At 36.0% G+C, this 27,037-nt stretch overlaps 1 protein-coding gene and 2 non-coding genes across 3 annotated transcripts in view; 2 read left to right on the top strand and 1 right to left on the bottom strand.

Annotated features, from left to right (window-relative positions):
* PRKG2 (protein kinase cGMP-dependent 2) overlaps positions 1-27,037 on the top strand; it is a 99,636-nt gene that overhangs the window by 45,018 nt on the left and 27,581 nt on the right. Inside the window, 4 exon segments of the mRNA XM_049789878.1 lie at positions 43-179; positions 4,091-4,115; positions 4,118-4,185; positions 6,356-6,494. Of these exon segments, the coding sequence (XP_049645835.1) occupies positions 43-179; positions 4,091-4,115; positions 4,118-4,185; positions 6,356-6,494 (369 nt within the window).
* Positions 19,603-19,733, bottom strand: LOC126032724 (small nucleolar RNA SNORA51). Its single transcript, XR_007503944.1, has one exon. It is a non-coding gene; the product is annotated as a small nucleolar RNA SNORA51 (small nucleolar RNA).
* On the top strand, positions 26,748-26,810 carry LOC126033232 (U7 small nuclear RNA). Its single transcript, XR_007504350.1, has one exon. It is a non-coding gene; the product is annotated as a U7 small nuclear RNA (small nuclear RNA).

Genomic DNA, 27,037 nt, shown 5'->3' with positions numbered 1-27,037 from the left:
CTTTTTTATAAATTAATTTTGAGAACTCGTTATCTTACATAGGTGAAAGTAAAAAATGAGAATGTTGCTTTTGCTATGAAATGTATAAGGAAGAAGCACATTGTTGACACTAAACAGCAGGAACATGTCTACTCAGAAAAGAGGATCCTAGAAGAATTGTGTTCTCCCTTTATTGTGAAGTAAGTGAGCAACTGGAATCTAGGACTCAGAATTTTAGAGTTTCCTTGGGAATGTTTTCATGTAAGAGGTCAGAGCAGAAAAGAAGGCTGTACTCTGAATTCTGTATCCACATAACACTGCTAGGTAATAAGAAAGTAGATTGAAGTCTAGGGTCAAGAATCCAAATTATTGGGGCTGGAGTGGTGGCTCAAGAGGTAAGGTGTCTGCCTTGCCTATGTTAGCCTAGGACTGACCTTGGTTTGATCCTCCAGCCTCCCATGTAATCCCCCAAGCCAGGAGCGACTTCTGAGTGCATAGCCAGGAGCATCACCGGGTGTGGCATAAAAACAAAAACAAAAACAAACAAACAAAAAAGAATCCAAATTATTTTATTTTTGACTTAGCCTTAGGAAAGTGGAGAGAGAGAAAGTGTGTGTGTGTGTGTGTGTGTGTGTGTGTGTGTGTGTGTGTGTAATTATGGTAAGATAACTTAAGTTGGCCATTTAATGCAGACCAGATACAGAATTTTGGAAGTGAAAATGTATTGAAAATCTCTTAGAGGCATGATATTTTTGTACTTCTGCAAGTGTTATTTGGGTACAACTATCAAAGGAAAATAAATGGTGGTGCTAGAAGTCATTAGGTGCCAAAAGATCATTTCCCAATATTTACTGTTTTATCTGCAACTGTCACCAAAGTTTGGAAGACATGTTTTTCTAGGTGCAGAATTTCTTTATTTGTGAAGACATGGACTAGTGCTATAAGCCAGATATATATTTTTTCATGTATTTTTGAATACCCTAGCAGTGGTCCTCAAACTATGGCCCACGGGCCACATATTGTATTTGTATCTGTTTTGTTTCTTCATTGCAAAATAAGATATATGCAGTGTGCATAAGAATTCGTTCATAAGTTTTGTTTTTACTATAGTCAGACCCTCCAATGTCTGAGGGACAGTGAACTGGCCCCCTGTTTAAAAAGTTTGAGGACCCCTGCTAGAGTGTAGCTTTAGTGATTTCTTGATGATTTAAAGTTTCCTTTTGAATATGTACTTGTAAAAATCAAATACTTGGAGAGACTACTCTTGCCTATCCATATTTCTACTATCATTTTTTTCTCCAAGATTGGAAAAATATGTCTGGGACCAGAGTATTTGGTGGTGGGCTAGTGCATGCTTTATGTTGGGCACTTAATTCAATCTTCAGCACTGTGTTGTCCACCAAGCACCACAGGGTGCTGACTATTGCCCCACCCCCAAAAAGTCTGAGGTTAAGCAAAGCTAGTTAATAGAAAGTCACCCAATTATCCTTATATTAACTATATTCTTAGAATGCATTTTTTTCTTTCTGCTCTATTTGTGACCACATTTGGCAGTGCTTTGGTATCACTCCTGGTAGTGTTAAGGAGATTAATCTGGTGTATACAAGGATGGAACTCTGGTTGCAAGCAAGGCGAGAACCCTCTCTGCTGTACTATCTCTCTAGCCCCAGGAGACATTCTTTTTTTTTTTTTTTTTAAATCAGTAGCTCATTAGCAAGCAGATGAGTTGCTTCAGGGCATGGTTAGCTTTTACTACTCATTTTCTCACTTTTTTTTTTTTTTTTTTGGTTTTTGGGCCACACCTAGTGGTGCTCAGGGGTTACTCCTGGCTGGCTGCTCAGAAATAGCTCCTGGCAGGCACGGGGGACCATATGGGACACCGGGATTCGAACCAACCACCATAGTTCCTGGATTGGCTGCTTGCAAGGCAAACACCACTGGCTAGTCTCTTCCAGGCCCATTTCTCACATTCAGCTCTTTGTAAAGGTGGCCTGACATATAGTAAGACACTGATATTATGAATTACTAATTAGTTTCAGCATTCATTGAGAACTTAACATATTCCATTTACCTTTCTTAACAAGTATATTTTTAAACTTGTTTATTTTTTTTATTTTATTTTATTTTATTTTTTTTTTGGTTTTTGGGCCACACTCGGTAACGCTCAGGGGTTACTCCTGGCTATGTGCTCAGAAGTTGCTCCTGGCTTGGGGGACCATATGGGACACCGGGGGATCGAACCGCTGTCAGTCCAAGGCTAGCGCAGGCAAGGCAGGCACCTTACCTTTAGCGCCACCGCCCAGCCCCGTAAACTTGTTTATTTTTATATCCATTTTATCTGCATAAATATAACATATGTATATTTCATATACATTAGTATTATATATCACATGAGTATATGTAATAATGATATATTAATAATACCCGAAGTTGTTCATGATTGTGAACTTTGCAGTTGTGAAAAAAGAAACTGTATTCTGAACAACCTTGTAACCATGGTGTTTAAAGTTAATTAAATTAAAATATCTAATCAATAAATACCTTATGAATGTATATGTTATTTATATCCTTATTGTCATATTACGATGGCCTTGTTACATCAGGGCAGGAAAAAGTGTGGCCAACCCCTTGGTCTTTAACCTCGAATAGGCAGCTTGATTCCAAGCCTCCACTGATCCACTTAACTAGCTTGCTTCTGCTGCTCTTAGATTCCGTGCCAGGGAGAAAAAATGAGTTGTCTTGAGATAGCATGGAGGTAAGGGCATTTTACCTTGCATGCAGAAGGACAGTGGTTTGAGTCCCGGCATCCCATATAGTCCTCTGAGCCTGCCAGGAGTGATTTCTGAGCACAGAGCCAGGAGTAACCCCTGAGCACTGCCTGGTGTGATCCAAGAACAAACAAACAAACAAAAAGAAAGCCTAGACCCTGATTTTGCCCACTTTTGAACAAGGTGTTCTATTCAAGTTTTACATTATTGAGACTATTATTTCCCAGTTTCCAGAGAACTAGCTAGCTGAGGACTTCTGTTGAGCTCAGGTTCCCTCTCTGAGCCATCACTTTCTCTGACCATTATTCTTAGGTGAACAGGTACTTTTTGCTCCGGAGATAACATTGCATCTGGTTCCGGAAAACAGTTCCCTGAAGTTGAGACTGTTGAAACTAGAGTCCTTTATAAATCAGCTTTCTTCCTTCCTTATGAGTGTTGTTACTGGTAACATTACTCAGTAAACTTTCTACTTACAGAGTATATTATTTTAGAGTCTATTATTTGGAGAAACCAACACGAATCTGGAAGCTGTAAGAAATGAATATGGGTAATGTCATGCAAAGCAGCCTAGAGGAAGTATATGTCAGAGGTCTCATGAGTTTTTGGAAGAAGGACAGATTTTATTTGTAAGGAGGGTATATAGTTGTCTTATTAAGAAGCTGGCGTCTCACTCGTTGGCTCTAGAGGTAAGGTGTCCTGCCTTCCAGCGCTAGCCTACGATGGACCGCGGTTCAATCCCTGGGCGTCCCTTATGGTCCCCCAGGAGCGACTTCTGAACGCATAGCCAGGAGTAACCCCTGAGCATCACCGGGTGTGGCCCAAAAACAAAAACAAAAACAAAAACAAAAACAAAAAAAAGAAGCTGGCTTCTGAGTTTAGGTTTTAAAACTACGTAACAGTTTGGGCTGGAGCAATAATACAGCAGGTAGAGCACTTGCCTTGCATGTTGTTTAATCTGGGTTCTATCTTCTGCATCCCATATGTATCCTGGGGTCTGCCAAAAGTTTTTTCTGAGTGCAGAGCCAGATGTAACCTTTCAGCACTGCTAGTTGTGGCCCCATACCAAAAATAAAATATAATAATGCTTTTCAGAGAAACATATCTTCGTTCATTAAGTGTAGACAAAGCAAAAACAAAGAGGGAGAAAAGATGAAAGAAAATTTAGAAGGAAGTCCTAAGTAGCTATAGAATGTTAGGAAGGAGTTTAAGGAAACATTATTTATAATGCATTGGTGTTTTTTTTCCACAATTAAATGAGGATTTAAAGGTGCATTTTGATATTTTAATATTAAATATTTAATTAATAATTAAATATTTATTTATTTTTAATTTATCTTCCTCAGACTATACCGTACTTTCAAGGGACAATAAGTAGTGTTTACTTGCTTCTGGAGGCTTGTTTAGGTGGAGAGCTGTGGAGTATACTAAGGGACAGGGGTATTGAAAAAGAATTCCAAACAAAATGTCTGTCTACTTTTGTGCTGAATTCATAATACTTAAAAGACCATGAAGAGAAGTTGTTAGGTAATAATTTTAAGAAAATATCATGTGGTAAAATAAATAAGTCAATGATCACTTTTTTTTCAGTGAAGCAAAGTATTTTTTATTGAATCTTATTTAGAAGGATGTGAGATGATAGAAAGAGGAAAAGAAGTGTTTAAGAGAGAACACAGGAAGCAAAGAACCAGAGTCAAGAGAGCGAGATACATGTCCAAGTAGAATATAGTATTGAAGAGCAAGCCCACATTTTTTTTTTTTAGCTAAACTTTATGAATGGGTGTTCTGTAATGCAGCTGTTGTTCTTATTTTAGGTGATAAAACACTCCCAGGTTTAAAAGAGGTTTCAAGTTCTCTGTTTCATCTTAAGTGTGGGTTATAGTAGGTATAGGCCAATGTAATTCCGTGTCTGAATTGAAAAGGTAAAGAGGAAGGGTAACTGATTAAAGATATTAGCTGTCAATAGATAGGATTTTTTTGTTTGTTTTTGGGCCACACCCAGTGACACTCAGGGGTTACTCCTGGCTGTGCACTCAGAAATTGTTTCTGGCTTGGGGGACCATATGGGATACCAGAGGATTGAACTGCAGTCCATCCTAGGTTAGAGAGTGCAAGGTAAATGCCCTACCACTTGCGCCACCACTCTAGCCCCTAGATAGAATTTATTTATTTGTAAATAGTGGATAGGTTAATTTAAGTAGTAGGTAGAGATAGTAAGGAGAAGAAATAGAAAGGCAAGTTTTGCGCCAGGATATGGAAAATAATGCCGCAACAAACTTTTAGACTATCTTAGTCTGCCTGTATTTACTCAACCAGGTCCACACATTGCAACTAAATAGCATTTTCCTACAAATTCGTAAAAATTTGGCCTCTAGTGCCAGAAATTGTGATCCAGCTTCTTGAAGATGGGCTTTAGTAAATGATTTTTAAAATGCCTCTCGAAGAAAATATAGTGTGCATTCATGGCTGAAAATCAATGCAACAGACTAGATCAAGGAGAAAAACTGGAAAAGTGAGGGAACCTGCAACATATCAATATATCTGAAAAAATGTTTGTGTCTTCTGTCTTTCCTTAATCAGACGAATCTATTTAGAAAATTAAAATTTATTTATAAGAGAGTTGGTTATATTCCATTATGGCAGCCTATTTTTTTTTTAATGAGAAGCCTATTTTATAGATAGAGATTTAAGGCTCAGAATAACTATACCACTTGTTAAGGTCACAGGATGAGTTAAAACCAATCTTACTACAAAGTAATATCCTTTGTTTTTGTCCTTTAGCAATTTATTACCACATTTTCATAATTCAGTATGGTAGTATACTTACAAAGCTGACAAAGGGCAACTATCATTATGGATGTACCACATAGGGAAGAGTTCTGAGCCAGTTCTATACAATTATTGTTAATAAGCTATAGAAACAGGAAATTAAAATAATTGAGTCATTTTTAATTCAGACTATCAGTTCATTTTATTTTTTCACAATTTGCCATAATGTCTTTTTTTTTTTTATTTTTGTTTTTTGGGTCACACCCGGTAGTGCTCAGGGGTTACTCCTGGCTCTATGCTCAGAAATCGCTCCTGGCAGGCTCAGGGGACCATATGGGATGCCGGGATTCAAATCATCGACCTTCTACATGCCAGGCAATTGCCTTATCTCCATGCTATCTCTCTGGCCCCTGCCGTAATATCTTTAAATAATTTATTTTCTTATTTTTCTATTTTATGTGTGAATAGAATGATCAGAAACAGTTGTCTGTAAAGATTTGAAAAAAATAATGAAAAGAATTTAATCTATTTTTGTTCCTAAACTCTCTGAATTTCTTTATGGGCAGCAATCTAAGCCATTGCTACTATTAAATGTTTTATGAGGAGCAAGAGAGATAGTATAGAAATTAAGGTAGGTACTGTTTAGTTTGCTGACCCTCGTTTGATCTCCCATGCTGCATTAGGTCACAGAACACTGACAGGATTGATTCCTGAGGAAGCCCTGAATATTTCAGGTTGCGGTCCAACATTACTCAGAACCCTGAGTACAACAACTTGTGATCACAATAGACCACAAAGATGCATATGTAGATATTAAGTGGGAAATGATGTCATTGCAGGGGCAGCTTTGATGAATCTACCTCTAAGTTCTGTGTTGCTTGTGTGACTGAGGCCTTTGATTACCTGCATCGACTAGGGATTATCTACAGAGACCTGAAACCAGAAAACTTAATTCTAGATTCTGATGGATATCTAAAATTGGTAAGACACATTTTCTAATGTATGGTTTGATACAAGATATTTTGAAATGCAAAGTTGTTTTATACTAGCAAATTCATTTTAGTATATAAATTATTTCCATTTGGGGGATGTAACCTTTGAAACTGTCATACTTCAGTGGGATCAGTGTTATAAACACATTCTTTTTTAGCCCAGGAATTAAATATTTTAATCTATCTGACTACTATTAAGGAATGAATATATAATAGGATGTCTTTAAAATTAGATTTTATTAGTGTTTTGTGTAATAATTTAAAAGACGTTTCAATGGATTTCTGCTGCATAAAGTTACTGGCTATAAGAAGTAAGGGAAGAAGAGAGCATGGATCCTTCCACAAGATAATTATTGTTTGTATAAAGAAATAAGATAGGTAGATGAATGGTGATCTTCTTTTTTTGGAATCTTATTATGTGATATTAAAGTGCAACCAGGATTGAGGATAACAGCATTGAAGGCATGCGTTTTCTTATGATTTATCTTCTAAAATCTAAGATGAATCCCCTTGGGTATTACTCCAAAGAAAAAAATAAGCTACCAGGCAGACTAAATTGCTTTCAGTGAGAAATGTGTAAATTCAACTTTGGAAAGGTATTAAACTTTGATTATATTAGAACCGTTATATATAAAATAGAGCTATCATTTAATGAATGATTACTGTTAAATATTTTCTAATTGATTCATTTACTAATCAACAAAATGATTTATTATCCACATGCTAATGTATATGATGTAACCTTAGAAATTAATTTATTATATGTAATTGGTAGACACTTTCACTCCAGAGTAAAGAAGTAAATGCAAGCTTTATCATATTAAAATGGGCTAAGTTCCAGAAACATTTTGATCTATGAAAATTTTGTTTTACCTATAAAAAACGTGGTAAAGCCAACGAAGCTCAATAGAAACACAGTCTCAATCTCTTTCTTCTTTTTCTCTTTCTCCTTCTCTTCCTTCTCCTTCTCCTTCTCCTCCTCCTCCTCCTCCTCCGCCGTCTTCTTCTTCTTCTTCTTCTTCTTCCTTTTCTCTTCTTCTTCTCTTCTTCTTCTTCTTCTTCTTCTTCTTCTTCTTTTTCTCATTCTTCTTCTTCTCTTCTTTCTTCTTCTTCTTCTTCTTCTTTCTTCTCCTCTCCTCCTCCTCCTGCCTTTCTTCTTCTTCTTCTTCTTCTTCTTCTTCTTCTTCTTCTTCTTCTTCTTCTTCTTCTTCTTCTTCTTCTTCTTCTTCTTCTTCTTCTCCTCCTCCTCCTCCTCTTCCTCCTCCTCCTCCTTCTTCCTCATCTTCTCCTCCTTCTCCTCCTTCTCAATCTCTTCTTTTCCTCCTCCTCCTCCTCCTCCTTCTTCTTCTTCCTTTTCCTCCTCCTCCTCCTTCTTCTTCCTTTTTCTCCTCCTCCTCCTTCTTCTTCCTTTTTCTCCTCCTCCTCCTTCTTCTCCTTCTCCTCCTCCTCCTTCATCTCCTTCTTTTCTTCTTCTTCTTCTTCTTCTTCTTCTTCTTCTTCTCTTCTTCTTCTTCTTCTTCTTCTTCTTCTTCTTCTTCTTCTTCTTCTTCTTCTTCTTCTTCTTCTTCTTCTTCTTCTTCTCCTCCTCCTCCTCCTCTTCCTCCTCCTCCTTCTTCCTCATCTTCTCCTCCTTCTCCTCCTTCTCAATCTCTTCTTTTCCTCCTCCTCCTCCTCCTCCTTCTCCTCCTCCTCCTTCTTCTTCTCCTTCTCCTCCTCCTTCGTCTCCTTCTCTTTCTTCTTCTTCTTCTTCTTCTTCTTCTTCTTCTTCTTCTTCTTCTTCTTCTTCTTCTTCTTCTTCTTCTTCTTCTACTACTACTACTTCTTTTTCTTCTTCTTCTTCTTCTTCTTCTTCTTCTTCTTCTTCTTCTTCTTCTTCTTCTTCTTCTTCTTCTTCTTCTTCTTTTCCTCCTCCTCCTCCTCCTCCTTCTCAATCTCTTCTTTTCCTCCTCCTCTCTCCTCCTTCTTCTTTTTCTTCTTCCTCTTCTTTCTTATTTCTTCTCCTTCTCCTCAGTTTCTCTCTCCTCCTCCTCTTCTTCTCCTCCTCCTCCTTCTCAATCTCTTCTTTTCCTCCCCCAAACAAAAAAAACAAAGAAACAAACAAAACAAAAAATAAATATATAAATAAAATAAATACTCATTCAATAGATTTGGAGAAAATATTTTTTCCAATTTATATAATGTATATTTATAAAATTAAGGACATATACAAAAATATATAAAGAAGTCCTACAACTCAATCATTTAAAAGTAAGTAAACCAGTTTAAATTTTTAAAGATCTGGAAAAACACTTTAAGCAAAAAGTTACAGAATTGTTACTTAACCATTTTTTTTTTTTTTTTTTTTTTTGGTTTTTGGGCCACACCCGGTAATGCTCAGGGGTTACTCCTGGCTATGCGCTCAGAAGTCGCTCCTGGCTTGGGGGACCATATGGGACACCGGGGGAATCGAACCGCGGTCCGTCCGAGGCTAGCGCAGGCAAGGCAGGCACCTTACCTTTAGCGCCACCGCCCGGCCCCTAACCATTTTAATAGTCATAAAAAATACAGATTAAAACCACTAAGAATAACATTTTACACTCAGCAATATGTCTGTAATTTAAAAGGTTGACAATACCACCTGCTGGGAAGGGAAATTTCCTAAATGTCTGGTATTTGGGAAAGAAAATTATAAACCTTTGAAAGAATATAGTTAGTTTCTGATAGCATCAAATGTACTAATTCTGTGGCAAGATCTATTTCAGGTATTTATTGGAAAAATAGAATCATTTTTAAAAAGCTAGGGTAAGAGATGTCATTGCTTTATTCCTAAAATCCCCTAATTTAGAAACAGTCCAATTACTTAATCTGAATACATATATATATATATGCAGAAGTATATTCAATAATAGAATATCTTGAATATATTATATTAAATAATGGAATATAATTCTGTATGACTGAATGAAATATATTGAATAAAATATATTGAAAATAATATATTCAATAATAGAATATAATTCTGTTTTTTGACTGGATGAATTACCATAGACAAGGGTATAAATGTTTTAAAAGCTATTGAGAAATACAGGCTAGATTTGAAGGAGACATAAAATCTATTTTCTGTATGATTATTTTGGCTAAGGAATAAATCTAGAATAAATGAATGGTTGCCTCTGGGAGGTATATTTAAGTAGATAGAGGCCTGAGGGAATTGTCTAAGAAAATGGTATTGCCTAAGACTTGAGCATATGTTGCTTGTGATTATAAGCATTTAATTTACATGAAAACTCGATTAATTTTATAGTAGCCACCTGAATTTTATTACTTGTAAATTATACATCAATTTACAAAGTGGAATGGAGTGGCTTATAATAGCAAAGATAAAGAGAAAAATCAATGAACTAAATGAAATGATTTGAAAATGTTATAAAAGTTTCTAAAATAGAGTAAAAGGAAAACATTATTGCAAGTGACGGAAATCAGTATTTAATGGTTGAGAATTTTCCAAAAGTTACTGGAAAAGCACCAATAATCAAGTAAGCAATACCAACGAATTCCAGATGATATAAATTGTATTTAATATAGCTATTATCATTGCATTATAAAACAGTACAAAGCTAAATGACTTAAACCAACAATAATCATTTTTATTTCACTCATTTTTATTAATAATTTTTATTTTGACCAAAGTGGATTACAAATCATTCACAGTAGTATTTTAGGTACATAGTGACATTGAGTCAGGGGCATTCTCACCACCAATGTTGTCTTCCCTCTCCCCAGTTCCCAGCATGCATCCCATATAGCTCCTCCTTAGTCCCCTGGGCTGCTAGTACAAGTGGTCCCTTCTGTGTCTAACTTGTTGTAGGCTGAGTATCAATTGTAGTTGGCTTTGGATTTGAGGTTTAAGTCTGATCATTTTTTATTTCTATTCAATGTTCATATGACTGTTTGGTCTTGGTGCCCTCCATTATTTCCCCCTCAATTTGTTAGGCAGAACAAGATGGTTCAAGTTATGTGGTTCTGTTTGAAGGTAAGAAAAAAAAAAGGAAAAAAAGAAAAAAGGAAAGGGCTTTGTGACAGAAAGATTTTGGAATTTGTTTATTTAAGTGATTCTAATGCAGTGTTTAGTGTATAGTCAAATTTGATCTGAACTTGGCTAGAGCCTGACTGATTCAAATTTGAGATGATTAACTGATGACTTCCTGCCATCTTAACAATAACAATGGCAGTTAAAATGCAGAGTAATATCTCAATAATTCTGAGAAAAATAAATAAAAACATTAGTTGTATACCAGGGAAACTAAATCTTAATAAGGGTTATAAAACACATTATCAAATAAAGATGACCAGTGTTTATCATCTTCCTCTTTACACATATGTATATACATGAGACTAGAGAGAAGATACTGTAGGTTGTGCATTTGCCTTGTATTCTACCGACATCTTTAATACCTGCTTTTATATATGGTCTCTTGAGTTCTGCCTGGGTAAGCTGTGAGTACCAATGGGCACGACTTTCATAAACAATCAAAAAAAAAAAAAAGAAATATATCTGATCTGGACTTGATTTCTGTAAATAAATGATATGTCAGGTACTTCTGGGAGTGGCCCGACAGGTCTTCGACATAGTAGCGGTACAGCTTATTCCAAGCATTGCAGGCCCTGTGTAGCATTGCATTCTTTGACCCTTACACTGGGATGCAGGCTTGAGAATTGGCAGTGGGACTGTGGGCTTGATAAGCACTGTTGGAGAGACTGTTATTTCAAAATATTTTTTAAATGTTATATAAAATTAATAATTATTCAGCATATAGATTGAGATGAGACAATGCTAGACAACGAGGTTATTAAGAGGTGGAATTGAAATTAGTGTAAGAGAAATTCTCAATCTATTTAGAAGACAGGAAGTAAAAAATTTGAATGCACAAATTGGAAGTAGAAGTAAATAGAATATAGATCATTTTTAGATTAAAAGGCAAGATGTCAAATAGATTTAAAATTAAAATCAAAACTGACATTTACAAAGCATGCAAAGCATGAGAATGTAAACAGTTTGAAATTTAAATGAAAGGAAAGTTTGAAATTTTTCTGTGAAAGTATGATCATTTAATGCATTTTATGTTACATTAAAATCAAGGAAGAAATATTACGAAGGATATTAAGATGAAAGTTTAATTTAACCAAGATGTCATAACATCTTTACCTAGTAAGACTATCAAAAATTAAGCAAATTTAATAAACTAATAAAATATCTGGACAAAATCACTGAGACTTCAGTTTCTGTGCACAATTAATTAATTAAACTCAGATCAGCAGCATGAAAAGGTCTGTAAATAATATTTTTAGTAGTTAGTTAATACGAACAACAAAATGTGATCATTTTCTGCTATTAAGTAAATATAAAAAATAGCAAGTTGAATGTAGTTGGCAAGCTAATATATCTGATTTTTTGTTAGAGTTCCTTAGGGCAGTAAATGTGGAGGATAGAATGTGTCCAGTGACAGCACAGCAATATATATTTGAATGAAGGATACCATTCCTGGACCTGGGTATCATTGAGGCTATAGATACTTTTTGTAAAAATGACTTTAGGATATAGTAAATATATACATATCTATCTATCTATGTATCTATCTATCATCTATCTATCTACCTACCTACCTACCTACCTATCTATCTATCTATCTATCTATCTATCATCTATCTATCTATCTATCTATCTATCTATCTATCTATCTATCTATCTATCTATCTATCTATCTATTCCTCCTTCTAGACGTTTTGGTAAATGGTGTCTTCATTTTCATTTTATTATTTTTTAACAAGTACTATAATGAGTCAAATACGTATGGAGATACAAAAACGAGGTTTTATTGTTACTATGGATCCAACAAAGAATAATGGAATCCTGAGAAAAATAAGGGAAAGTTCTGAGTTTTGAAAAGTGCCTCCTAGAGTAGGCATAATCATTTTAGTTATGAAATGACTATGGAGTTATATGGTCTGTCCCTGGTGCATGTTTGGAAGACCTTTTATTTCTCCTTATCTGCCCATTGCTTGTCTGCTTGTATTATATGACTTTGGACTCATGTTACAAATATTCCTTATCATATGATCCCTGAATAATACAAAGATCGAAGTGGCCCTTTACAGTAAAAAGTTTCTTCACTCTTGTTACTGAATTGGCAGAAGGAGACTTATCCTTGAAAAGAGGATGGTTTTGTGTAAGGCATATAGACCTCATATTTTCCAATTCATGACTGAGACTGTTTTATTACAAAATAAATTCCATGTCAATCTAAGATGTTTCTGTCAAGAAGCATATGCATTAAGGTTGAACAGTTTTATTCTGTACTTTAAAGACCAAGTAGAACTGACAAATACGTAGAGTGAATCTTCTGGCTATATAAATTTATCTAGAACTATCTCAAAATATAAAATAGAACTTAAAAGAATTCAAAGAAAAATGCATGAGGGCTGGAAAGATAGTACAATAGGTAGGACACTTGCCTTGCATGTAGCCAAGCCAGATTTAACCCCTACTATCCCAGATAGGCCCCTGCTGTGGGCAGCTTCTGTCCTACAGTTCCAATTGGTCTCCAATGAATCCTACTTTAGGGAATGCGCTCTAAACTGACTGACATGTAGGAAAATATTGAAGAAACGATGACTACACAAAATATATGGGGAAACAGTTTCTTTCAAGCGTGTTACAAAACTTTAGTCTCCAATCTAGGAGTATATAAGGGGTAAAATCAGTCATAGGTATTAAGAAGAATGTTCACAATTACAAAGCAGAGCTTAATGAGAAATAATGCATTAAGTTATGTGTGTGAGCAGTAAGAATTCTATTACAAAGGAGAAGGTCACAACTCAAGGCAGCTCCTCACAAACTAACTTTAGATATAAAATAAGGGATTAGTGAGAAGTAGAAAAATCTAGGAATACTATCCTCACTGGGATGGGCTCTATTGTTTTAGAGGTCAAGTAAAAGAAAGAGATAAATCCACTATTAAGGTGTAGTTCCCATTTTCTGGGAAAAGTCAATAGCCCAGGTTCTGCATTCTGGCTATGTGCTTGCATCCCAGAAATCGAACCTGCAAGGACATCTTGAAGAAAAAAAAAAGCAAATAATATTGTCTTTGATTTGGTGCTAAATATTATCCTGGTAAAAAGGTTTTAATCAAGACTATAATTTGCTTTTGAATATCAGCAGAAGGGAGAATTAATGTTAAGGCCAAATAATATGAAGGGAATATAATGTCAGTACCATAACACAAATCTCAGAAATATTGCCAGTTATCCATGCATGGGTAAAATTCTTCCATAACAGGCCTTCTGGTCAAACATTTCTTGGGGTGAATGAATTATCTGCATCAGGAAAATTCAGAGAAATTCATCTGACAGGCCTACTGAATTGTCCCTTTAATGAAGATACTTATGCATGGCCTGACAGTCCCCAAACCCACTAGGAACAATATATAAGCACAGAGCCAGGTGTAATCCCTGAGAACTCAGTATAGGGTACAGAGAGAAAGAATACAGGTCAGGAAAGGGCACAGTATGACATTGGTAGAGTTTGTTGGTTTCTCTGAAGAATGAAGTGCTGAAAGGAGGTGTAAATTCCTTGCCACAGAGGACAGGAGGGAGAATGTAAATATTGATCGAGAAAAGTGAAGTGCCAGGGTAAAGATAAGAATAAATGTTGGGGATGCAGAGCAGTGGCACAAGCAGTAGGGCATTTGCCTTGCATGTGACTAACCTAGAATGGACCATGGTTTGATCCCCAGTGTCCCATATGGTCCCCCAAGCCATGAGCAATTTTTGAGCACATAGCCAGGAGTAGTCCCTAAGCATCACTGGGTGGAGTCCAAAAAAAGCAAAAAAAAAAAAAAAAATGGAGCTCATTGACCTGCAATGGAACTCTGATCTCAAAGCCAAGTTCAGGGAGATAAGTGGAAAAGCAGACATGCCTGGGCAATTTTTGAGAGAATTGCCCCCCAGCTTCCCTGAGCTTTCCCGAATGTTCAAGCACACCATGTGCCTTTTTGGGAGCACATATTTGTGTGAAAATTTATTATCCACATTGAACTTCAGCAAGTCACAGTACAGGTCTACACTTAATGATGATCATCTTCAAGTCATACCGAGGGTCTGAACTGCTTTCTCTCTCAAGCCAAATGTGGTTCAGATTTGTAAGAAGAAGCGCTTCAAGTCTCTGGCAGCAAGGAATAGGCAAAAGATGCCATGTTCAGAAGAATTGTTCATAATTTTCACTCAATGTTCTATTCATGTTCAGAATAATTAAAACTGTTAATAATGACGTTTGAGAACTTTTTGTTGTTGTTGGGAAAACCCTTATACAGCCCTTGCCTCACCTGGACTTTGCCTCCTGCGGCCCCCAGGTAAATTGAGTTTGAGACCCCTTGCTTAGAGCCTCTATTCTCAATTCTGGGAAGTTGTTCTTAATGATTTCTTTATTGTTTATTCATCATGTCTGACTTCCTGTTCTTCAGGAACTCTGTTGATTCTTTTCATAGATAGTGCCAACTCCAGTGACTCTTAATCTTGTTCCTCTTGGAATTACCCCAGATTTTTCTGTTATTATGTTCATTTCTTTTTCAGGCTACCTTGTTTTCTACCTTATTCTACTTTCTAGTGGTTTCTTCCTTTCACCTTGGAATCCTTGATCATTTTTCTCAGCTTCTATTATTATGCTGTTCAGAGCTTCTATTGACTTTTTTATTATCTCATCTACTGTGTTCTTTATTTCTGGTTTTAGTAGGGTTTTTTTTTTACCTTAATATTTTCTTGTGCTTTGCTGACTACCTGTAATATAGTTTCATTGAACCCTTTGAACATCCTCATCAGAGTGTCACAGAAGACACTGATAATTTACTGACATTGTTTATGTCTTAGTGATACTCTTGTCACTCATTAAGCTTGGCAGGCTCCTACATGTTTTTCTTATTTTCTATGTGATTTCCTAGAGTTCTGGGGGTGAGTCTTTGTAGTTAGTTTCCCTTGGAAGATGTTGATGCTTTCTATTCACATCCAGTTGTGGGATGGTGGAGCAGTAAGTAGAAGGAAGTAGAAGGTTAGAAAGGAGGTGAGGTATGGGCCCTTAACATGGCACAGGCCAGCTGTGAAGAGTGCTAGGACTTCCTGGTTCAGAATAAGCCTAGTAATCAGAGACAAACCTCACCTGGGATGGTGAAGCAGCAAGCAGAAAGTATTATTATTATTATTTTAGTTCGGGGATCTACATAGCAGTGCTCAGGGATCAGTCCTAGTGGGCTCAGGGGATCATATGTGATACCAAGGATCAAAATTGGGTCAGTCATTTGTAAGGAAAGTATCTTATTCATTGTACTATTTCTTCATCCTGAAGTACTTTTAATGAATATTGGAAACGTAGCTGCACATCAGAGACTATATTATATACAACTGAATTAAAATGTATTGGAAATAAAGTGAATCACTTTATTTCACATTTCAACAAGAAAATAAAACTAAAAGTCAGTTAAGTATCAAACTTAAGAAGCTAGATAAGGGATAACAAGCTAAAACAATAAAGAAGAAATACTCATCTAGTTAAGAACATGAATTAATTATATAAACTAAATGGAATACAAAGGTTGATGTTTTGAAAACATTAATAGCATTATGAATCTTCAGAAATAGTATCAAAATAAAAAGAAAATATGCAGATAAATGCATTATAAATGAACATGATTATAATTAAGGCAAATATTTACATGAATCATTAAATATTGTACACCTCTATTGTTTATCTAAGGCGGTTACTGTTAATGCATCTTTAAGGGATGGCACTTAGCACTCTATACTTCTTTTTTTTTTTGGTTTTTGGGCCACACCCGGCATTGCTCAGGGGTTACTCCTGGCTGTCTGCTCAGAAATTACTCCTGGCAGGTACGGGGGACCATATGGGACACCGGGATTCGAACCAACCACCTTTGGTCCTGGATTGGCTGCTTGCAAGGCAAACACCGCTGTGCTATCTCTCCGGGCCCAGCATTCTATACTTCTATAAATAAAATATAGAATGAATAAAAATACTTAAATTATCTATACAAATATGTTTTTAAAGGAATAGAACATTTGAATGATCTCATATTAATTAAAGTAATGTGAAAAATATCTCTTCAACGAAATCACCATGAGTAAGTTATTGCTTCTATAACAGAATATTATAGACAATGCCTTCCACAATAAACCTTATTTCTTCCGTTTTAGAGGCTGGGGAATATTAGCTCACAGCGTGGCAGTCTGTTTTAAGTTCATGGACCAGCTGTCTTCCTGGTTACAAATGGCTCACTTCTAACTGTGAGGAATGGGGGAACAGTGGAGAGAGAAAGAAATACAATATACACATGCATTTTATATCTAGTAAGGGCCTGGATCTCACTCACGAGGCTAAACCCACATAATCACTCTTACTGGCCCCCAACACTAAATTTCTATCACATTGGAAATTAGAACATTAGCACAGGAAGTTGGAAATCACAACAAAGATTTTTTTTTGCCTATACACAGAAGATCTAGAATTTAAGTTGAGCATCTGTAATGTGATACTGTACAAATAATTTTCAGGAAATAGTCAAAGATAATCTCCTCTATTAAATGAAGTTTGTGTAAATTTGTTTTTCCAATGTAATCATAAAGAAATTGGACTATCACTAATAGAAACAAAGAGCAATGACAACTGAGTGACAGACCATGAAAAGATGGTGATCATTATCTTGAAATACTGGTGGATGTATTGGTGTAGTGCACTGCAACTATACAATTAAAACTTCCATAATATTGCAAACTATGATATTTCAATATACTTTTTTAGAAGCAAGGGAACTTGTAAGAAAGTTAATGTCCAAATGTATTTATCATACATATTAAATTTATGCAGAAATATAAGCAGATCCAGAGATAGTACAGGGGGTAATATACTTGCTTGGCACATAGTTGACATGATTAGATACAGCATCTTATCCCGTATGGTTCCCCCATATCATCAACAGTGATCTTTGTATACTGAGCCAAAAGTGAAACTTGAGCATAGCTAGGTATGATCTCAAAACAAGTAAACAAAATTTATAAGCAGAAATACTAGAAAACAGAATTCTAAAGTGAATATAAGTTAATTGTTATGCATATAACAATTTTGAAGGCATTTCCAGGAATGCAGGTATAGATTAACACTAAAACCTTGAACATGAGTCAGCACCTCAGTTGATCAAAAACCATAAACAATGTAGACATCTCAGTAGATGCAGGGGAAATTTTCTATATTATAAAAAATATCTTTTACAAACAAGGAATAGAAGGAAATTTTATTAACCCAATAAAAATAAAAATTTAAATAAAAACTATGAGTGATGCAATTGTTTTAAAACAGTGAATAAGTACTTTTATTCAATGTCTTCCTGGAGGTCCTAAGTCATGACAATTTACCACTCCTAGGAATATACCCTAGGAACACAAAAATACAATACAAAAACCCCTTCCTTACACCTATATTCATTGCAGCACAATTTACCATAGCAAGACTCTGGAAACAACCAAGATGCCCTTCAACAGATGAATGGCTAAAGAAACTGTGGTACATATACACAATGGAATATTATGCAGCTGTCAGGAGAGATGAAGTCATGAAATTTTCCTATACATGGATGTACACGGAATCTATTATGCTGAGTGAAATAAGTCAGAGAGAGAGAGAGAGAAAAACGCAGAATGGTCTCACTCATCTATGGGTTTTAAGAAAAATGAAAGACACCCTTGTAATAATAATTTTCAGACACATAAGAGAAAAGAGCTGGAAGTTCCAGCTCACCTCAGGAAGCTCACCACAAAGAGTGATGAGTTTACTTAGGGAAATAACTACATTTTGAACTGTCCTAATAACGAGAATGTATGAGGAAAATGGAGAGCCTGTCTAGAGTACAGGCGAGGGTTGGGTGGGGAGAAGGGAGACTTGGGACATTGGTGATGGGAATGTTGCACTGGTGATGGGTGGTGTTCTTTACATGACTGAAACCCAAACACAATCATGTATGTAATTAAGGTGTTTAAATAAATTAAATTAAAAAAATGCAAAGTAAGGGGCCAGAGAGATGGCATGGAGGTAGAGCATTTGCCTTGCATACAGAAGGACAGTGGTTCAAATCCCGGCATCCCATATGGTCCCCTGAGCCTGCCAGGAGTGATTTCTGAGTGCATAGTCAGGAGTAACCCCTAAGCACTGCCGGTGTGGTCCAAAACCCAAGAAAATTAAATTATATTAAATTAAAACAAATGTAAAGTAAACCAAAAAATATCTACTTTCACATATCATATTTGATATATAGGACTCTGGAATGCAATAATATACTTTAGGTCAGGTGGTAAAAATTATTGTTGCTTAATATAATTATTGTTGCTCCTTGAATATATGTTAGTTATATTAAGGAGGAAGAGCAATATGAGTTCATATATTGCTGCTGTAGAATGAGATTTAATGGAACACAGACACTTCTGTTTTAGTTACCAAACTGATAGTGTATGAGGAGGTATGTTTATTCTTGTGGTTTATAGCTTATATAAGTGTTCTATTATATGTTTTGAGTATTTTTTTACTTGGAAACTGAAAGTAGTCATCTATTACAACCATATTCTTTTTTGTTTTATTGTCCAACCATATTATAACTATTACCAGGTCATTATTAACTGTGCTTAAGTGACAGTATTTTATCAGCAATGTGCTTAACTTCTACTGCATATTTTTCTCTTAAATATCTTCCACTGTTTTATCAATTTACCTATAGTGGAAAGATTACCTTTGGAGATTGGTTCAAGTTTTCCCTCAGCAATCTATGACATTTTTAGACATTAGTTTTCTATTTTAAAATAAAATTCTGTATTTATACGCCTTGGTTTACAGAAGTTTTCATAAAATAGTTATTTCTGGCATATAATGATACAATACCAGTCCCATATCACTCCTTCATTATTCCAAGTGTCCCAACCTTCCCCAAATCTGTCCCTTGGCAGATATAAATAATATACTTAACATTGCTGGTTATAACTAAATAGTAAATGTATTATCAAAAAGATTATTTTCTCCCCCAATTCACAATACAGACCAGGCAAAGGGCCTGGGTTGTAGTGTATATGGGGTGCATTTACTGTACCTCCTCTTTCTATAGTCAGTGTAAAGAACACAGCTTGTGGTAAGAATTGGGAGGCCAGTGCAACATTCCCATGTCCAATATCCCAAGTGTCCTTCCTCCCCACCCCACACAAGCCTGTACTCTAGACAGGCTTTCTACTTCCCTCATTCAGACACATTTCATCATGATAGTTCTCAGTGTAATTATTTCTGTGACTGCACTAATCGACCCCTGTGGTGAGATTCATGTCAGGAGCTAGACCCTCCAGTCCTCCTCTGTTTTGTCCTTGAGAATCATTACACAAATGTTTCTCATTTTTCTCAAAGCCCATAGACGAGGGAGACCATTCTGTGTTTCTCTCTCTCCCTCTGACTTATTTCACTCAGCATAATAGATTCCTATACATGGAATTTCATGACTTCATTTCTTCTGATGGCTGCATAATATTCCATTATAAATGTACCATAGTTTCTTTAACCATTCATCCACTGAGGGGCATCTAGGCTGTTTCCAGAGTCTGGCTATTGTAAACAATGTTGCAATGAATATAGGTGTGAGAAAGGGATTTTTGTATTGTATTTTTGTGTTGCCAGGATATATCCCTAGGAGTGGTATAGCTGGATTATATGGGAGCTCAACTTCCAGCTTTTGGAGAAATCTCCATATCACTTTCCACAAAGCTTAGACCAGACGGCATTCCCACCAGCAATGAATAAGAGTTCCTTTTTCTTCACATCCCCACCAGCACTGCCTGTTCTCATTCTTTCTGACATGTCCCAATCTCTGTGGCATGAGATGGTACCTCATAGTTGTTTTGATTTGCATCTCCCTGATGATTAGTGATGTAGAGCATTTTTTCCTGTGTCTTTTGGCCATTTGTATTTCTTCTTTGTCAAAGTTTCTGTCCATTTCTTCTCCCCATATTTTGATGGGATTAGATGTTTTTTTTTTTTCTTGTAAATTTCTGTCAGTGCCTTGTATATTTTGGAGATTAGCCCCTTATCAGATGGGTATTGGGTGAATAGTTTCTCCCACTCAGTGGGTGGCTCTTGTATTATGGACACTATTTCCTTTGAGGTGCAGAAGCTTCTCAGCTTAATATAGTACCATTTATTTATTTCTGCTTTCACTTGTTTGGAGAGTACTGTTTTCTCTTTAAAGATACCTTTAGTCTCAATGTCATGGAGTGTTTGACCTACGTGTTGTTCTATATACTTTATGGTTTCAGGTCTTATATCTAGGTCTTCAATCCATTTGGATTTTACCTTTGTACATGATGTTAACTGGAGGTCTAAGTTCGCTTTTTTACAAGTGACTAGCCAGTTGTGCCAACACCACTTATTGAAGAGGCCTTCCCTGTTCCATTTAGGATTTCTTGCACCTTTATCAAAAATTAGGTGATGGTATATCTGTGGAACATTCTCTGAGTACTCAAGCCTGTTCCACTGATTTGAGGGTCTGTCTTTATTCCAATACCATTCTGTTTTGATAACTATTGCTTTGTAATACAGTTTAAAGCTGGGGTAATTAATATCTCCTATATTCCTTTTTCCAAGTATTTCTTTAGCTATTTGTGGGTGTTTATTGTTCCAAATGAATTTCAGAAGTGTTTGATCCACTTCTTTGAATAATGTCATGGATATCTTTAGAGGGATCACATTAAATCTGTACAAAGCTTTGGGGAGTATTTTCATTTTAATGATATTAATCCTGCCAATCCAAGAGAGAGTATGGATTTTCATTTCTGTGTGTCTTCTCTTATTTCTTGTAGCAGGGTTTTATAGTTTTCTTTGTATAGGTCCTTCACATCTTTAGTCAAGTAGACTCCAAGGTATTTGAGTTTATGTGAGACTAATGTGAATGGGGTTGTTTTCTTAATATCCATTTCCTCCCTATCATTGCCTTCTATGAAGCCAATATCACCTTGATACCAAAACCAGACAGAGATACAGCCAAAAAAGAAAATTACAGACCATTATCCTTGATGAATACAGATGCAAAGATCCTCAATAAAATTCTGGCAAATAGAATTCAATACCTTATCAAGAAGATCATTCACTATGATCAAGTAGGTTTCATCCTAGGAATGCAAGGATGGTTTAACATCCATAAATCAATCAATACAATACACAATATAAACAAGAAGAAAAATAAAAATCACATGGTCATATCAATAGATGCAGAAAAGGCATTTGATATGGTTCAACACCCATTCTTGATAAAAACTCTCAGCAAGTTGAGAATGAAAGGAACCTTTCTCAATAAAATCAATGCCATTTATCACAAGCCAATGGCAAATATTATCCTAAATGGAGAGAAACTGAAAGCCTTCCCTCTAAACTCCAGTACAAGACAATGTTGCCCCCTCTCACCACTCCTATTTAACATAGTAACGGAAGTACTTGCTATAGCGTTTAGACAAGATAAAGATATCAAGGGAATCAGATAGGAAAGGAAGAAGTCAAGCTCTCACGGTTCGCAGATGACATGATACTCTACTTAGAAAACCCTAAAAATTCTATCAAAAAACTTTTAGAAACAATAGATGTATATAGCAATATAACAGGCTATAAAATTAACACACAGAAATCAATGGCCTTTTTATCAAAAATATTTGATGAAGAGAGAGATTGTGAAAATGGTCATATCACACAATGTGTTCATTTTGTCACTGTCTGAGGAGATTTGAAGTTACTTATTGCTAGTTGAAGAATTACTGTTATGTGTTGAGCTTATGTGACTTCCATGATAATTTCACATTTAATTTTGCATTACACCCAGAATGTCAATGCTGAAACTATGGGGTGACACATGGATAAAATCTGCTCAGTCAATTCTTTTGAGATTCTGTGGAGCTGAGCTGTTGAGCTCATATGGCAGCATCTCTGGATTATGGTTGTGGCTGCTGGGTCTTCTGGAAATACAAAGGCACGAGGGAGTGTGAGGTGGGGGAGGCCCACCCTGTCTCCAATTTGTCCTGGAGATGTCAGCCACAGCATCATCATGTCTGGAGTTTTGTTGCTTACAGTTTCTTTAGATATTAGTGGAAAACCGTGCAGCTGAGTCACTGGCATAGCAGCATTTGTTGGGTGTGTCTATGTGTGCACCTGCAGACGTTTTGTTAGGGAGGGTACTGCCCTGATTCCCTCCTGCTGGGCCCAGTGCCATAAGGGTCAAGACCAGTATATTAATGAGTTTTGCTGCTTGGTTTGCCTTTATTTGAATGAGTCTATGGCATTGGCCCAGTGATATAGTAGACATAGTAGCATCTTTCTAGACTTTTATTTTCTTATGCATTGACATAATAATTTCTAACTCATAATAGTGTTGTAAAATTATACACTTAGATGTGCATATATCTTATTTACACTTATTATTTTATTAAGATTTATTATTCAAAGTAGATGTGGAACATTTTCTATTTTCCAAATGTGGCAAATGGTACAATATAAATACGATATAATGCCTCTCCTCAAAGAGTTCGATTTACTCACATACAACCAAAGCATGATGCCATATGGATATAAATTAGTAATGTAAGCAATGTTAAAGATCTTCATAGGAGAAATGAATTTTTCTGAAAATGTAAGTAAAATGTTGTCTTGGTGATAACATCTGAGATGAATCCCCTACTGCCTTTTTAGTTTGTTCTCATAAGTTTGAAAATAGCCTTCATCTTTTCCACTTCTTACTAAACACTCTAATAAGTTAAAGCTCAAAAAGGTGGTTGTGGCAATGAAAGATTTACCCCGTCTATTCATTAGCTACTCAATTTCTATTTGCATCAGCACCGACTGTTGTTTATTTTAGTGGACAAAAGTTTGTATCACAAGGACATCAATTGTTGGTATTGGCAGAGAGAATAAATCAATTCCATTTTACCCTTGTCTAGACTTAGATAAAAAGTGTCCTAAAAATACCATATAAATATTTTTGAAAGCTATGTCTCCATGAATTTTCTGGTTTAATTAGACTGATTATTTATTTTAATTTTTATGTGACCATTTTTTAATGTTACCAATATTTGATAAATTTACTGGCTTAGTACTTCATGAAAAGTAACTTCAGAGAACTATACTACAAATTTTTTAATTTCTGTGATGCAACCATGATTGAAGATTTTAAATAATTTGAATCCTCCTAGTTTATTAAAGTATTTGGAATATTAATGCTTCTAAGTTTTTAGAATAATATAAACTATTTTAATAATGAATTTTCAATACAAATCAAGAAAATCTGTAGTTTCTCTCAAAAGGATATATATATATATATATATATATATATATATATATATATATATATATACATATATATATATAATTTAAGGGGAAAAATGGAGGGAGTCTAATTTTTTCTCCTTCAAAACAAGTTCTGTAACATTAGGCCATGCATATTTCTTTTTCAGAATTCTTCATTGGCCTCTGAGGAAAAAATTTGAAATTCATTCTGTGGCCTACAAGAAATGATCTGTCCTTACTGTCTGCTACTCTCTTCTCTTTACAGACTCTGGACCAGCCACATTGGCTTTTTTGCCAGGTTTTGAGCTAACAATGCTTGTTTGTAAAACCTATCTAGAGCCTTTGCATTTGTTCTTTAAAGAATCAATTCTTTTTGGGGAGTTGGGTTGTATTTTGGGCCACATCCTGTGACACTCAGGGGTTACTCCTGGTTATATGCTTAGAAATTGCTCCTGGCTTGGAAGACCATATGGGATACCCAGGATCTAACTGAGTCCTGGGTAAGCAGTGTGCAAGGCAAATACCTTACCGCTGCACCATCACTCCAGCCCAAGAATCACTTTTAACTTAGATTTTTTCTGAGCTTATTTTATTATTTTATTTTATTGAAGCCATTGTGATTTACATATTTCTTTATAGATTTCAGACTTGTGATGACAATGAACTAGGGGCATTCCCACCAGCAGTTTTTATTGCCTCCATTAATGTTCCCAGAGTTCATCCTACACCACTATCCTTTGTCCCCTGGGCTACCAGTATAAAATACTGATTTTAAGTTTAGATAATTATAGTTTGGGTCTCTTGAATTTATTGTTGTAAACTTTGGACTGGGGATTTAGTTCTATCCTTTTTTTTATCTCCACCAATGAATCTGGGACCACTTAGCCTCTGGCTCTGATACTTTTGCCTTTTATTTCATTCTTAATTTTATACAAAAATGCAGAAATATGAGGTTAAACAAGGTAATTAGTGCGCCAGTGCTCTATGAAAAAGGCAGGAGCTTCTATCTGAAAGATGGAAAAAAAAAAAAGGAGGAAAATTTCTCCTCAATCATGGTTGTCACAGTCAGGCTTCTATAATTAGAGATTTTGTTTTTCATATATCTGCCATCAAAATTAAGGTGTCATGGAGTGTCTTCTGGTTTCATCTCACTGTTAGGTGGAAAGGCAGGAAAACCTGCCCTAAAAGCAAGTTGTTGTTTTTTCCAAGTTGTAAGGGTATCATATGAACCCCACTCTGGAGCAAGTCCATGCTAGAGCAGCATTAGGGCCTTCCCCTGTAGAAGTTTGATTCCTGGTGCTGGTGGAGAAAACTTGTCATTCCAAAGATGGGATCTAAGGTTCAGGACTGAATTGCCAATGTACAAATGGCTAAAGTCTAATTCAAGTCATTATGACAAATGTTCAGGGTGAAAGGCTTCCTCCAATATAAAATTTATGAGATTCTATTCCTATTAGAAAAGAAATTCTTTCTAAGAAAGATACCTAAAATCTCCCCCATTTTAATGTAACTTTGCAAAGAGAAACAATGCCTCATGCTATTGGTGCATATGGAGGTAAAAATAAACAAACTAAACAATATCTATAACATGTTTCTAACCTGAACTCAGATCCAAAGAAACTTATCTATTAGAATTTCCTATTAAACATATTGAAAAAAGGCATGGAGAAAACTACATCTCTATAAGGCACTATACAATAAGAATATTTGTTTGTTTGTTTGTTTCTTATTTTTTTTATTATTTTTTTAATCTGTTTTTTGTGGTGCCTATCGATATAACCGGAGTCCTCACTGGATATTTGACACTTCTTTTGGTACTGGTGGAGTGTTTCACCTTCTTGTTCTCATTCACTTCCCAAATTGATGATGAGAACCTCTAGAAGGATTCTACCCATTTTCGGGGTATTAGACCCTTACCCCAGTTTATTTACTTTCTCTTTTTCAGGCAAAACCACGTAACTTGAACTAGCTAGCCCTGCCCCCAATTACAGGGGGAAATAAGGGAGGCATCAAGACCAAACTGATGCAAGACTACTAAGTAGTAGGTTAGATACAGAGGGGACCACATATTCTAGCTGCCCTGAGGGTGAGGGAAGAGGAAAAGGGAGGTAGGACAAAAACGGAGGGTTAGGGAGGACAATTTGGGGATGGGAAGCCCCCCTGATTTTATGTAAATATGTACCTAAAATATTATTGTTAACAATATGTAAGCCACTATGATCAAAATAAAAATTATATTAAAAAAAGAATAATATTTATTAAGGAAATAAATCCAAAGAAATATATGAAGGAAATATACAGATCCCCTTTACGTCTTTCATAATAGCCTTGGGGAGGGGTTTAAATCCGAAGCAACTTGATCCTGCAACGTGTTCTTGTGGAACACAAAAATGGCTCCTAGAAATCATAGATCAAGAAATATCCTCAAGCTTAGGATCTCTCAAAAGCTGAATCCAGTAGCAAGCAACAGTCCACAGCGAAGGAAGATCGGATAAAAGGGCCACCAAGAGCAAATCAGTAGCAGTGACGGAGGCAGCGGATTCTTCCTAGTCAAAGGCAAGCCAAGAAGCTGGGAGACTGTCCTTTCACTTTGGGAGCTAGTTGGCAGGTGGCTGGTGTAGGGGGAACATTCTGGTTTCTGAGGAGTTAATAGTGGAGGGTAAAAGGATTAATTAGGGAAAAATAACAGATAAGGGGTGAGGGTGAAAGGATAGAAAATGATTCGTAAAGTGGTAAGCAGGGAAAGGGTAAATGAAGGGTTTTATATATAATAAGGGAAAGACTACATACAACATAGACAGGCATTATGTACAATACAGATGGACATTAGACAGACATAGAAATGTCCACCACAAGTGTTAACAGCTCTTTTAGAATTTATCCAGCAGGCCTTCTGGTCTCCACTGGAAGGCCCCCCCAAAAGAAAAAGAAATAAAAATGTCCAACACACATACATACACACACACACACACACACACACACACACACACACACAGTCAGAAAATGAAGATCGATCCCTAGGTTGTAGTTGAAAAATTGACCCAAGTGGAACAGGCCAGAGCACTAACAAAAATATAGACTCCAGGGAGTGGAGTGGTGACGGAAGTGGTAAGGCATCAGCCTTGCCTGCACTGGCCTAGGAT

Source organism: Suncus etruscus, chromosome 16, assembly GCF_024139225.1.
Source record: "Suncus etruscus isolate mSunEtr1 chromosome 16, mSunEtr1.pri.cur, whole genome shotgun sequence".
Taxonomy (NCBI): domain Eukaryota; kingdom Metazoa; phylum Chordata; class Mammalia; order Eulipotyphla; family Soricidae; genus Suncus; species Suncus etruscus.
Note: the sequence above shows the minus strand (reverse complement) of the source record. Positions and strands in the feature narration are given on the sequence as shown.